General features: G+C 33.5%; 1 protein-coding gene and 1 long non-coding RNA gene across 5 annotated transcripts; one reads left to right on the top strand and one right to left on the bottom strand.

Moving 5' to 3' along the window:
* The first annotated feature begins 1,929 nt into the window (after window positions 1–1,929).
* On the top strand, window positions 1,930–11,839 carry LOC110659697 (ADP-ribosylation factor GTPase-activating protein AGD1). Of its 4 annotated transcripts, XM_058132623.1 has the most exons (20): window positions 1,934–2,214; window positions 2,461–2,537; window positions 2,956–3,056; window positions 3,718–3,788; window positions 3,894–3,956; window positions 4,426–4,470; window positions 5,097–5,162; window positions 5,283–5,330; window positions 5,424–5,519; window positions 5,608–5,649; window positions 6,528–6,743; window positions 6,879–7,010; window positions 7,109–7,336; window positions 7,466–7,552; window positions 7,638–7,970; window positions 8,764–8,909; window positions 9,042–9,135; window positions 10,233–10,398; window positions 10,477–10,726; window positions 11,441–11,839. In XM_058132623.1, the coding sequence occupies exons 1-20, from the start codon at window positions 2,170–2,172 to the stop codon at window positions 11,544–11,546; spliced, it is 2,412 nt and encodes an 803-aa protein (XP_057988606.1). In that variant the 5' UTR covers window positions 1,934–2,169; the 3' UTR covers window positions 11,547–11,839. The 4 variants fall into 4 exon arrangements, with proteins under 4 accessions (XP_057988604.1, XP_057988605.1, XP_057988607.1 ...); XM_058132621.1 differs by having other exon boundaries at window positions 1,930–2,214; window positions 10,233–10,726; XM_058132622.1 differs by lacking the exon at window positions 4,426–4,470 and having other exon boundaries at window positions 1,930–2,214; window positions 10,233–10,726.
* On the bottom strand, window positions 9,817–13,151 carry LOC131171962 (uncharacterized). The gene is made up of 3 exons (XR_009142652.1): window positions 12,124–13,151; window positions 10,185–10,698; window positions 9,817–10,086 (listed from the first exon to the last, which is right to left on the bottom strand). It is a non-coding gene; the product is annotated as an uncharacterized LOC131171962 (long non-coding RNA).
* Window positions 13,152–13,169: the final 18 nt, after the last annotated feature.

Below are 13,169 nucleotides of genomic sequence, written 5' to 3'. Positions count from 1 at the left end.
TATATCAAATTAATATTATATATCATTTAATAAAAAATTAAATTTATATAATATAATTAGTTATTTTTATAAATTTATATTAATATAAAACTAATTAATGAGTTCTAGCTTATTGACATTGAATTCGTCTTTAAAAACTAGCAAATTTTGATTTCTAAGAATAATCTAGACCAGCTTAAATCTCGAGTCCTTTTCATTAGAATGACCTGGTTATTGGGGTCTGAAGACGCTGCTATAGATGAAAATTTGGTTATTTGGTACATAAGTTAATAAAAAAAATAATTATATTACTTTCTACTAGCATAATTTCAATTTGTTGTTTGTCCATGGTCTGCAAATTTGCTTCAAAGGGTGAAACCATATTTTGTAAGGAATTCAGCCGGTTTACTTCCCCGTCACAAATTTGACATGAAGAGCCCTTGGTAGGACTCCTCATTATATTAATAGGACTTTATATTAAGTATGTAATAATAATTAAAAAAAATTGAAATTATTCTTCACTTGTCATGTTATATATGTAAAGAAGCATTATTAATAGGATAAAATTATATTTAATTATTACAAATTTTATAAATTAAATTTCATTTGTTTTATGAAAAATAATTCGTATAAAAACATTTTAATAAAAAATATTTTTTTATAAAATATTTTTATTATTTAATTATAATATTAAAGTAATAATATATATTTACGTTATATGTGTATAAATATTTTTACATTTTAATAAAATTATTAAAATATAAAAAATAAAAAAATATTTTCACATTTTAATAAAATTATCAAAATCTAAAATTAAAAAATAAAAAATATATTTTTTTATTTTCTTAAAAATAAAAGATATTTTATTAATTTTTTTCCTTAAATACCCTAAATGTTAAATTTTTTTTTTTCATAAAACAAACGTAGCTTATATAAAAATTTTTCAAATAGTTGGGCATGATATACTAAGATACAAAAGTTTAAAATTAAAAGATTTTACCCATAAAATATATATATATATATATATATATATATATATATATATATATATATATATATATAATATTAATCCAAAATGCACAACTAGAGCCATCAAAGTGGGTTAATTTTATCAATTGTTGACTTACTTATGTGCTTGCATTTTCTACATACTTCAATTTTAATTTATTTTATAAAAATTATTTAACTTTAATTTGAGTATTATTATAATTTTTGTGACTTATAATTTGAATTACAAAAATTTCTAAATTTTTTAAAAAATTCATAATAAATCATAAATTATGATTAAGTAATTTTTCTTTTAAACTTTTATAGTTAATATAAAAATTTATTTATTAATTTTTTATTTATTTAAAATAAAAAATATATTTTTAAAAATAGTCTAACATGTTTATATATGTTTGTTTAATTTATTTTATTAAAAATTATATAATTGTTATTATTTTCTTAAAAAAAATAAATAATATCATTTTTATTTTGTATTACTTTTTTATTCGATTTTAGGTTATATTTAAAGGACTCATATCTAATTTATCATAATTTTATGGATTTTATTTTAATGTTATGAGAAAAAAATTTAATAATATATATTATTTAATTTTATTTTAAAGGTATTAAACTTGAATTTTTTTTTTTACATATCGATTGATATTATATCATTTTTTATTCTTTTTTATATTAAAATATAAGAAAAATAATGCATTTAATTTTAAATTATTATTAAGCATATTTTATATTAAATATTATTTATATATTAAATTAAAGTACAGAGATTTATGATACAGATTAGATTAAAGTTGAGGTACCCTGTTTATAAAACCAAACTTGAGGGACGACACCCGACAAAGTGTAGAAAGAGAGAGAGAGAGAGAGAGGGGGAGAGCGCGCGCAATATTCTAAAAAAAGCAAGACCCGAAAGGGCGGCTTCGTGTTTATTTTTTAAGCGACAGCGATGAAAGTTCGCAAACAGAAAAGCTCTAATCTAAGCAAACCATTAAACAAACCTTCTTTAGTTCCTCCCTCCCTTACATTGCGCGCGTTTATCCAAAGAGAATTTTTCTCTTTCTCTTCTTTCTTTTTTTATTTTTTTCCTTCACTTTCCCTCTCCTCTTCGACTTTTAATTTTTCTGAGAAAACAGAAAAAACAAGCACCAAAAGGAACCATTACGAATTTGCTATACACAATTCAAAATGCATTTCGCCAAACTAGACGATTCGCCGATGTTTAGGCAACAGGTGCTTTTCTTTTATTTCCCTGCAATTATTGCTCAGTGTAATGCATTGATTCAACAGGTGCTTTTCATTATTCAATTTACTCTTATGGGTTCTTCATCGGTGTTCGCACAAAGCTATGCATCCCACATGCACACACAAGCATTTATCTATGTTATGAATGCATGTGTATTGAAGCATCCATAATCATGTATTTGCTCATGGGCGACACTTTAGCCTAGATTATTGATGGGCTGTTTGATCAAATAGATGCAATGTATGGAAGAAAGTTCTGAGCTATTGAGGGGGAGATGTTTAAAATTCATCAAAGGATGTCGAAAGTACACGTAAGTCCAAATTAATGTCATTAATCTATACTCTGCTTATAGTTTCACCAATGTAACTTCATATTCTTGCCTTTGAAATTTGAAGAGAACATCTTTTGTAAATTAGAATTTATCATTTTTTTCCTGATATTTAGTTATAGAAATTAATAATTAATAATATAACATGATATTGGGGAAGAGATAAAGATCAAAATATGCATCGACTAACAACAATGAGGACAGAAAGGCCCTTTTTGTCTTCTTAAGTCAAAAAACTTATCCCCTGGCAGTCCTTCACACTCATAAAACAATTAGATCTTTAAGAGAATGTCTTTGATGCTAAAAGGAGGGAGCATTACATTTTTAAGTACCTTTTTTTTTCCTGTTAGCTTCATGCTTTGAAGGATCTTATAAGTTTTGTTTCTCTTTGAACTTTCAGAGAAGGGCTTGGAGAGGGGTATGATGGGGATGTTGCTTTTGCAAGTGCTCTTGAAACTTTTGGCGGAGGGCATAATGATCCTATTTGTGTTGCTTTTGGAGGTATGTTGTTATGGTGTTCGCACCCGTGCCACACACCCCCACACCCACCCCCCCTCCCCCGGGCGGTTCTTTCCTTCTCTCTCCCCTTTCTAGTAAGGTTGATTGTGTCATTGTATCTAATTAGGCATGCATTTGTGCTTATTTTCCCCCTAATTGATTAGCTCTAAAAATCACTAGTGGAACCAACTGGTCTATGCAGTTGTTTGGCCCACATGTTTGTATTGCATGACACATGTAAATCTGTTTGTTTGAACTCAATTTGGATAATTATCTTATTAGGTTAGGACTTAAGTAGGTGAAACTTAGTGATCTATGTTTGGGCGTAGCATACTGCTTTGAAGCTTGTTTAAGATAAGATTAGGGTTAAAAGTACATCACTTGACAAATCTGTAGCGGATTGAGGCTTTTTCTTGTTATGGCTAGGTTGGTTAAAGCACTGCATGAGGTCTTAACCGGCCAAGATGAGATATCTTTTGTTACATGGCCCGTCGTGTATTTTATTTTCATTAGATTTTTTTTTTCCACTAATTTCACAGTGAAATCCTGTTTCACTGGATAGAAAATCTATGAATGTGAGTCATGTTATAAAAACCCTGGAACCAAATAAACAGCTCAATATTTTTGCTTCTAATATTTAGATTTTTTTTTCTGTTTTACCCAGGCCCTGTTATGAACAAATTTACTATTGCTTTGAGAGACATTGGGACATACAAGGAAGTTCTTAGGTCACAGGTAGAAAATTTTAGAGGAGTTTTTTCTTTTACCAGTGAATTATAGTGTGGAATATGGAGAACTATTGTAACTGATTTCTTTTTCTAACATAATTGGTTTTCTCAGGTAGAGCACATTCTAAATGATAGATTGCTGCAGTTTGTGAACGTGGACCTGCAAGACATCAAGGTACCATGTATTTCTTATGGAATGGATGCTTTGTTTTACACGTGTAAGGAGCCTGCCATTTTCTAGAGTACAGTATAGTCTAATAAAGGTTGCTTATTCTGTGTTGAAAACCTAGTGCTTTTGTTTCTGAAGATTATAGAAGTCTGAAATGCATTTTTTTTTTGCCACTATCTCATATGCTGTGCAAAGTTGATTCCAAAGTTGTACTTGAACTAGCAGTGACAGAGTTGAGATATTCAAGTGGTTGGCATGACAAAAGTTGCTTAAAGGGCCCATTTTTGTTATTTAGTTATATTTTTTAGGTCAAAATTTCATGAATAACTTTTCAAGTGATGCTTGTTCATAATCTGTGTTCGAACTAGGTTAATTAATAAATGTTTTTCCGCATTCCATTGTGCAACTCTTTCTGTACTTTGCATATCTAAACAAATCTTACTCTTAGCTACATGAAAATCTTGCCTTGGTGCAGGAAGCCCGAAAACGTTTTGACAAAGCTTCCCTCATATATGACCAGGTTGGTGTTGCATCTTCGAGTTCTATCATATGACTCTGAAGGCTATACATTTATTTTTGGTGGTTAATCTCTCTTGCAACTTTTCCACGATTTTCATTCCTTGGATTCCATGTATTTAAGCTGGCATTCTGATGTTTTCTGCCATACATGACTGCTTATTTTGATGTCGATGGATCTTTTAAGATGCTTTTTATCTTCCAGAATGAGAAGGAAAAACAAACTGAGGATTGGGGATTTTAAATGATTGATTTATATGCAATTCCTATCATGCAAATGGATATTTAAGAAGATGGTTTCAATCCAGAATAAGAAGGAAAACAAACTGATAGAATTAGGGATCTTAAGTGGTTAATTTGTATGCAACTCATTTCTTTTCAAGGTTGAAATCCTTTTAGAAGTTAAATAACTTGATTTATAAGTTGATTCCTACTAAATCTTGTTAAAATATTCTCTGCACCATTATGACAAAATGGTCTGGCATTTCCATTTTTAAATGTTGCTTCATTTTATGTTGTTTGATGTTTGTTAGGTATAAGTAACTGTATCCTAACACTATTTAATTTTTGGATTAATTTTACCAATCTCTTCTTGACTGCAATGCTTAATGCCAATGGCATTGACTGCAGGCACGAGATAAGTTTCTGTCATTAAGGAAGAGCACAAGGATGGATGTAGCCAATTCTGTAGAGGAAGTATATCCAATAGCAACCTACTTGTAGTTTCAACAGTACTATTCATTTTGGCACATAGATTATCAGGTAGTTCATTGTGGTAATCCTTCAATTTAGATTTAATTTGTAGAGACATTGCAGGAACTATACAATGCAAGATCCTCTTTTGAGCAAGCACGTTTTCACTTGGTAAGTTGATTTGTCCAAGAATAGTAGTTCAAATAAATCAACAATGCCGAAGCAATTAGGCAATAAATATACAACCTGTTTTTCTATTTCCAGGTTAGTTCTCTTTCTATTGTCGAGGCCAAGAAAAGATTTGAGTTTCTTGAGGCTGTTAGTGGGACAATGGATGCTCATATTCGATACTTTAAGCAGGTATCTTTTATGATCTTATGATGGTAAATGGCTCCTCCAGTGGTCTGGTACTGTATATGCTTGACTTCAAAATTGTTGATTCTTTCAGGGGTATGAACTTTTGCATCAGCTGGAACCTTTTATTAACCAGGTCTTTCTAATTCTACTTGCGTCCTGGCAAATTTTAGCTGGTCAATTTCAATTCTCAGCATAAAGAAAGCATAAATCTTCTTTAGAGCATAAATCGTTATAATGAACTGCTAAATCTTTCCTGGAATGAGAAAAGTCACTTGATAAATTTCTAAGAATAAGAATAATCTGTGCAATTTTCTACTTGTCACACCCTCAAAATAACTTTCTTTTCTTCAGAAGTCCTCCCAAATAACATTGCAATCTTTTTTGTACGCTCTGATAAGGATGCCTGCCAGAAATTCTAATTACTGTTTAGCTTGAAATGTTGGATGTCAACAAATAGTACCTAAAAACACCAGCATATTTTATCATAAGAATGATTAAGAGCAGGGTTTGTTTATTCATTGGGTCACATTGAGTGCTGTGAATCTGAGAAGGATTTTCTCACTGTTATCCACCTGGTAGCATAGCTCAGGTCTCAGCTTTTCAAAATGTAATAAATAAATGAAGAAGAAATGGCAATTCAAACAGTGACTACCTATTTTTTTATTCCATTCTTTTCCTTGGAATCAATTTAAATATACAAATGCACCTGACTTGGTGGATTTGATCATAATAACCCAGTAAAAAAGCATGTCATAGAGGAAGACTAAGGATTCCATATACGGGGAGCTAAATTTCCAATATCGTATCAGATTTTTGTCATTCAGCAAATTTTTAAGGTCTCATTTATTGAATTTCTATTCCACTAGATCTGTTAAGGCCTGCAAGTTGGCACTTGTTCTCTCCTTGTCTTTTCATTCAAAAGTTGGCTGCTAGCAATAAGTTCCATCTGAAAACTTTTATGTTTGTTATCTGCCTGTTAATTTTTTAAAGCCTGGGGATGTTATACTACAGGTCTTAGCTTATGCACAACAGTCTAGAGAATGCTCCAACTATGAGCAAGCATCTCTTAATGAAAGGGTGCAAGAATACGTGAGACAGATTGATCGAGAAAGCAAGCACAACTTAAATGTAGGTCTTGGTTCTCCTAGCGGAGAGGGTCTGCGACTTTTTGCTAGGAGTTCACAAAAAGTGATAGAGGCAGTTATGCAATCTGCTGCAAAGGGGAAGGTAGTTCTAAAGTGGATCTTGCATATTCCTTCATTGTGAATTTCTTTGTGAATTGAAGCCTTAGATTTATCAAAATTGGTTATATAGCCAAAGTACTTTTGCTTAAATGACTAGCTAAGACTATATTTTGTGCAGGTTCAAACCATTCGACAAGGTTATTTATCAAAGCGTTCTTCAAATTTGAGAGGTGATTGGAAAAGAAGGTTTTTTGTTCTTGATAGTCAAGGGATGCTGTATTATTACCGCAAACCTTTCAGCTGGGTATCTGTAAGTAGCTAGATGAAAGAGAGCTTGTATGTTGGAGGTTGTTCCTCTCAGTTCTGCCCTCATAAGCTGTTCACTGAACTCTGAGAGTTTTATTTCAGGGAACTGGAAGTCAATCTTCTGTGCAGAGGAATGTTTCCACTGAAAATGGACCTGGGTTGCTGAGTCGGTGGCTTTCTTCTCATTATCATGGTGGAGTTCATGATGAAAAATCCGTTGCACGTCACACTGTAAACCTGTTAACATCAACAATAAAGGCTGATGCAGATCAGTCAGATTTAAGATTCTGCTTCAGAATTATTTCACCAATGAAAGTTTACACTTTACAGGTGCTTTTTCAAAGTTCAGCATGAAAATATATCTTGAATATTCATTGATGAATTTAATAGCGCCTGAAACGTTCTTCTTGTTGCATGTACACGTTGCCACATTGTCAATTGTGTGTGGTTCCAATGCAGGCAGAGAATGCACTGGACCAAATTGACTGGATTGAAAAGATTACAGGAGTGATTACTTCATTATTGAGTTTCCAAACACCTGAAAGAGTAATTATTGATTTTTTTTTTTTAATTACAATTTAGCATTTGATGTTATATAGTTATTCATGAGCACAGCTCAATTATTTGTCAGCACCTGTCTACTAGTCACATGGGTGATAATCACTCTGTCAGTGACAGTAGCTCATTGGCGGATTGTCATGACATTGATCAGACAGAGATTGAGGAGTTCACATCTAATAACATGACCACTAGAAGTCACTTACATTCATCTAAAAATTCACAACAGCAAGAATGTGGTGTAAGAAGTGAAAAGCCTATTGATGTGTTGAGAAGAGTACCTGGAAATGACAAATGTGCTGATTGTGGTGCGCCTGAACCAGACTGGGCATCCTTAAACCTTGGTGTTCTCATGTGCATTGAATGTTCTGGCGTTCATCGTAATCTTGGTGTACATATATCAAAGGTAGGCTTTATTATGAAAAGGACCATTTAGCACTGCAAAGCAGTACTGTTTTTGTTATCAAGTTCTAAGGCGATTGTTGAGAATATGATCATTTTCCATTACATTTTCTTTGGCTTGACCAAATACATTATAACTACATCAATTCTATTGCATCTGCAATCATGAATCTGTTACATGTAGGAGAACTAGGTTTAGGAAGAAGCCCAGTGGCAGTGGAGGTTAGTAAAGAATGTCAGGAATTAGAGGAATAATAGAAGTTAGAGGTAAAGGAATGCACTGGCGGGAACAATTACCTCCAGCTGTAATTAGCTGAATAAACTGTATAAATACGGTCTCGTTGACCTGTAAAAGTTATTCCAAAAAATATCAAGAAAGCAGAAGATTTCTTCTTCCTAATTTCTGTATCCCATTCCCTCTCTTTCTCCCTGTTTCTTTCTTTTCTCTCTGTAATTGCTGAAACGGAGCCTGTTAAGGATTCCAACCCTAACATAATCAACAAATATTTCTTGCAATTTACGAACTCTAAACCCATGCAATTGGATCATTACTAATAAAAAGTGAGAATATGGTGTTCAACCTCAGAGCATGCAACCATATAACTAACTGTAACTGGGAATGAAAAATTTTTTTTTTCTTTTCTAAAAGGAAAATTGGTATACTCGTTTTATGTAATTCTGTTCATCTATTTATTTTTTATTTTGGGCTTTCTCTTTAGTGTGTAAATGATTTATGTTTATCCTGTTATGATTTCTGTATTGTGTTTGCACATTCACTTGGATAACCTTCGATGCAGGTAAGGTCATTAACACTTGATGTCAAAGTTTGGGAGCCATCTGTCTTAAATTTGTTTCAGTCACTAGGCAATATTTATGCAAACTCGATTTGGGAGGAATTGTTGCATTCAGGAACTTCTTTTACAGCTGATGAAATGTCCAAGGGGTAAGTCATGCACCTTTTGATATGACTAATGCCATTCTCTCTCTCTCTCTCTCTCTCTCTCTCTCTCTCTCTATTTTTCCTTTTTTTTTAAGAAAAAAAAAATGCTGAAGGTTGGTAGCTTTTGTGATACAGTTTTTCAAGGTCTGATAGACAGAAGGTTTTCCATATAAGAAAACCAAGTCATGATGATTCTATTTCTGTTAAGGAGCACTTCATTCATGCAAAGGTATTGCTATGAGTAATCCCATTTTTCTTGTCAACATTTCTTGTTTTTTTATCTTTATATTTGAGCAACTGTAAGAAAACAACCAAGCGAAGGCAATAATTGTCAAAAAGTAACAGTGTCTCTTTGCTCCGATTTGAAGAACACATGAAACTTTTTGCAAGTAAGCGAATTGGTCATTGATTATTCATTATTTAAACTGGACAGTTCTGGAACCTCATGAACTAGTTGATTTCTTTATCTTTATATCCTGATATGTGTCTAACAAATACTAGTTGCCGGTTTATGTATTACCTGGGTCACTATTGCGTGGGTGTGAGTGGTAGGCCCTTCAAGTTGTATTACGAATGTTCTTCTACACTTTTCTTGGTTGAAAAGGCTTAAAGATTACTTAGGGATCTTGAGAAAGGATTTGTTTCCCGTTAGGATATGGATATGAATAAAATAAGCACTAGGCTGCCACCTTTTTGGAGTCTTCTATTCCATCAGGGCAGGGCCTTGAAATCTGGTTGAGGCATGATTAATTCGTCTTAAGATTCAAGCACATGGTGTGGACCTGAAGCTTCCCAACCTAGGCAGCTTTACACTTTCACATGTAGTACCTTAATCACAATTATTTGCTGCTTCTCGTAGTTCTGAATGCATGCGAACTTGAGCCTTAAAGCAAAAGAGATTCAAGCCTTCACGCACAATGTCTTTGTGGCTTCTTACAAATCTGTGTTGATCATTGATTTTGGAACCTTTGTTCATATGACTGGTAACTGGTCATTGGTAAAACATTTGTACTCACACAAACAAAAGTTATTAAAGAAAAAAAAAGTTAGAATGTTAAAAGTCCCTAACACTAAATGCCAATTATTCCTCACAACTTTCATATCATGCACATCTCATTATCAGCCTTCTGCTGTCTGTGTCTGTTATGGATGTTCATTTGGCTCATGCTTTTCCACTCTGCTGCGTATTGTATATCTAGTTTAATCAGGTTTACATATAAAGAGTCTTTTTAAATGATTTATTACTAGGAAGGAAAATTTTACCTCTATGGCAGTTACCTGATAGATAATCATGTTGGGAGCCAAAATTGACAGCTTGCAATGCAGTATGCAGAAAAAATATTTATGCGCACGATTAAGGACGACAAGAATCTCCTTTCAGTGGCACAACAGGTGTGGGAAAGTGTCCATGCCAATGACAAGAAAGCAGTTTACCGCCAAATTGTCTGCTCAGGAGTAGATGTCAATGCCATCCATGGGCAAGCATCATTCAGTACATCCTCATCTCTGACCTTTGTAATCCAGTACGAAGAGCAGGAAAACCTTGACCTGAAGTTTGATTGCTTTGCAGGTGACTCTTTGGACAAGCCCTTGGCAAGCTATGTGAAGCCATTAAATAAAACTGAAGATCAGGTCATAAAGGATTTTACAGATGGTTGTTCTCTGCTTCACCTTGCCTGCCTAAATGCTGACATGGGCATGGTAGAGCTACTCCTACAATATGGTGCAAACATCAATGCTTCTAATTCGAAAGGTCAGACACCACTGCATCAATGCATCATTAACAGGAGACCTGCCATTGCAAAGTTGCTTCTTATGAGGTGATTCTTCATTTCCTCAAGCCTTTGCTTTTAGCAATTTACTAATAAATCATTGCCATCCCTCCACCTTGGATCATATTGTTCTTGATATTGAAGATCCATCGCATCCAATGTCATCATTTTAATGGATTCACAGATGGTGGAAATTATGAAAGTGAAAATAATCAAGATTTGCATAGGTTTAAGAAGGATCTTTTTCCTTCCTCTGTTTATACAAAGAGAAATTACGTAAGTAATGAAAAATTTAAATGTAAGACGATAAATTTTCACTTGATCCTTGAGAATTCCTTCAACAATCACCAGAACTCTGGAAAAAAGAAAACAGAATTCAAACTATAGCCTATGTATTATTAACACAAGGCCTTAGCAAGCAATTAGGTTGGTTCAATTTATACATCTAGAGGTAATTTAATATGAGGGTCATTGGTTGCCTAGTCCTTTTCTTTCTAGATATATTTATTGAAAAAAAAAACAAGACCTGGCAAGTGACTGTTGGAATTGTTTGTCATCGTTATTCAAGGCTTCAGCTCTTATGATCGTACACATCTTTCATTTTCTATCATCATATTTCCAAAATGTATGAAAGTTATAATCATTTTCGAAGGTATCAGCTCTTAAATTTCCTGCATTTTATAATGTTCTCATCTTAATTTTATATAATAATCTTAAATGGTGTAAACGGCTGCTCAGAGTCCTACTAATCCAATGATGCAGGGGAGCAGATCCTCAAGCTGTTGACAGAGTAGGAAATACTGCTTTTCAACTTTTATCCCAATCAGCCCTTGATGACAGTGAGCTTGTTGTTCTATTAGCAAAGTAAACGATAACCACTCAAAATTTAGAGAATGTAGGAGTCGAAGAGCAGAATGAAGAGGCATTTTGTATCATATACAGAAAACCGTCAACCCGGTTTCCTTGAAAAATGGACCAAACTTTGTTGTTGCATTGGTTTGCTAGCTAGGCCATGTATAATTTTCTCACCTCTTGAGTGTATACAAGTTTAGTCTATGTTAGGTGCCTGCCTTTCAGGTTGCCTCATTTTCCTACTGGGGCTTTTGGCACGTTTTAAAGTTTCTCACATGGTTTTATACAAGCTATTCAAATTATTCTTTCTGAGAGTGAGTTTCAGTTGAATCAGACTGCAGGAAATGTGAAAACCACTACATAAAATAAACAAGGCTCATCCCCCAGGAATTATGCTGACGAACGAGGGCGGTTGTAGAATAATGTTCTCAGTGTCTAAGCGGAAAGCTTATTGTATTGGATTTTCAGATGCAGAATGCACAAAGCAAAAGATTATACTCGGACAATGTATTTTCAATAGTCTGAAGCAGTTATGATAGATAGATCTCTCTGTACCATTGCAACAAATTGGAAAATTTTAACGTAAATCTTACCAGGTGAGGTGATCACTGATTGCTTGCAAGTAAAGGATTGGCAAATATTATCCCGGGTCCTGTTTTGAGGAAAAGGATACCAGTTTGAATATCGTAGAAAGCTAAGAAAAATGGAACCAGGTTAAATGCAAGAGAATACAACCTAGTAAGCGCCGCAGGAAATAACTGCATAAGGTGAAAACTGTAATCAAGATCACTTTCTGGCTGGTTGTATTCTCAGCCATTGCTTGAGCTGACACATCTGCAAATCTCTACCTACACACCAAGTTGTAATGATCACAGACCCATCCCCATCTTCACCAGAGGCAAATGACAAAATTAAATCAACTTCACAATCTCTTAACCTCTGTTTTACCCTCTCCTTGCCCCTTCTCTTTGTTCCTCGATCCGTTCCGAGTAAGCACCAGTTCGAACAAATACCTATAAAGCCAAACTGCCAGTAAAAGGCATACGCCTAACCATCACCCAAATATAGCATCTCTTTGGAATACGGCCATCCTATCATATTAAACCAATTCCATTAACTTGAGATATTTTGAACATTTGAAGGGAAAAAAATGTGACAGCAACTAACCGAAAGATCTTGCTAAGCACCCAGCAAGAAAAATAAAATACTAAATCATGTAAGAAGTAATATTACCATGCCAAATATTTTGCATAATTAAAAAAATCCCAGAAAGGCATCAAAAGACCAATCCATCTTCTGCTGACAATATAAGGCAAGAAACAGTAACTATGAACCTAAGTAAAAAATAAGTTGAGAGGTAGGAAACAAGCTGGATTCCTTTTTCAGTTGGAAACAAGTTTGCAAGAAAAATAGAATCTCTACTGCAGAAAAGCCATAAAAAAAAGAGACTATTCCCCACTTCAAATATCCTTCTCAAAGACATAGTCTAAGGCTCTCAGCTATTGGAAAACAGCACCATAACAGCAAGTTAGACATTTTATGTGACCTGAAAGGAATAGAAATATGGTTAAGGGGAGATCATTCATTAGCAAAATTAAATTTGCAGCTATTTCTCCTTTTTTTTTTTCCTAATCAACAA

Source organism: Hevea brasiliensis, chromosome 13 (assembly GCF_030052815.1).
Source record: "Hevea brasiliensis isolate MT/VB/25A 57/8 chromosome 13, ASM3005281v1, whole genome shotgun sequence".
NCBI lineage: Eukaryota > Viridiplantae > Streptophyta > Magnoliopsida > Malpighiales > Euphorbiaceae > Hevea > Hevea brasiliensis.
This window is presented reverse-complemented; position numbering and strand designations above follow the sequence as displayed.

What these genes read in the sequence shown, in the direction of transcription:
- LOC110659697 (XM_058132621.1), top strand. Translation starts at nt 2,170, where the DNA reads ATGCATTTCGCCAAACTAGACGATTCGCCGATGTTTAGGCAACAG. An exon ending in AATCTGCTGCAAAGGGGAAG is followed by an intron (nt 6,744 to 6,878) that starts GTAGTTCTAAAG and finishes TATTTTGTGCAG; the next exon opens with GTTCAAACCATTCGACAAGG. An exon ending in AACCTTTCAGCTGGGTATCT is followed by an intron (nt 7,011 to 7,108) that starts GTAAGTAGCTAG and finishes GTTTTATTTCAG; the next exon opens with GGAACTGGAAGTCAATCTTC.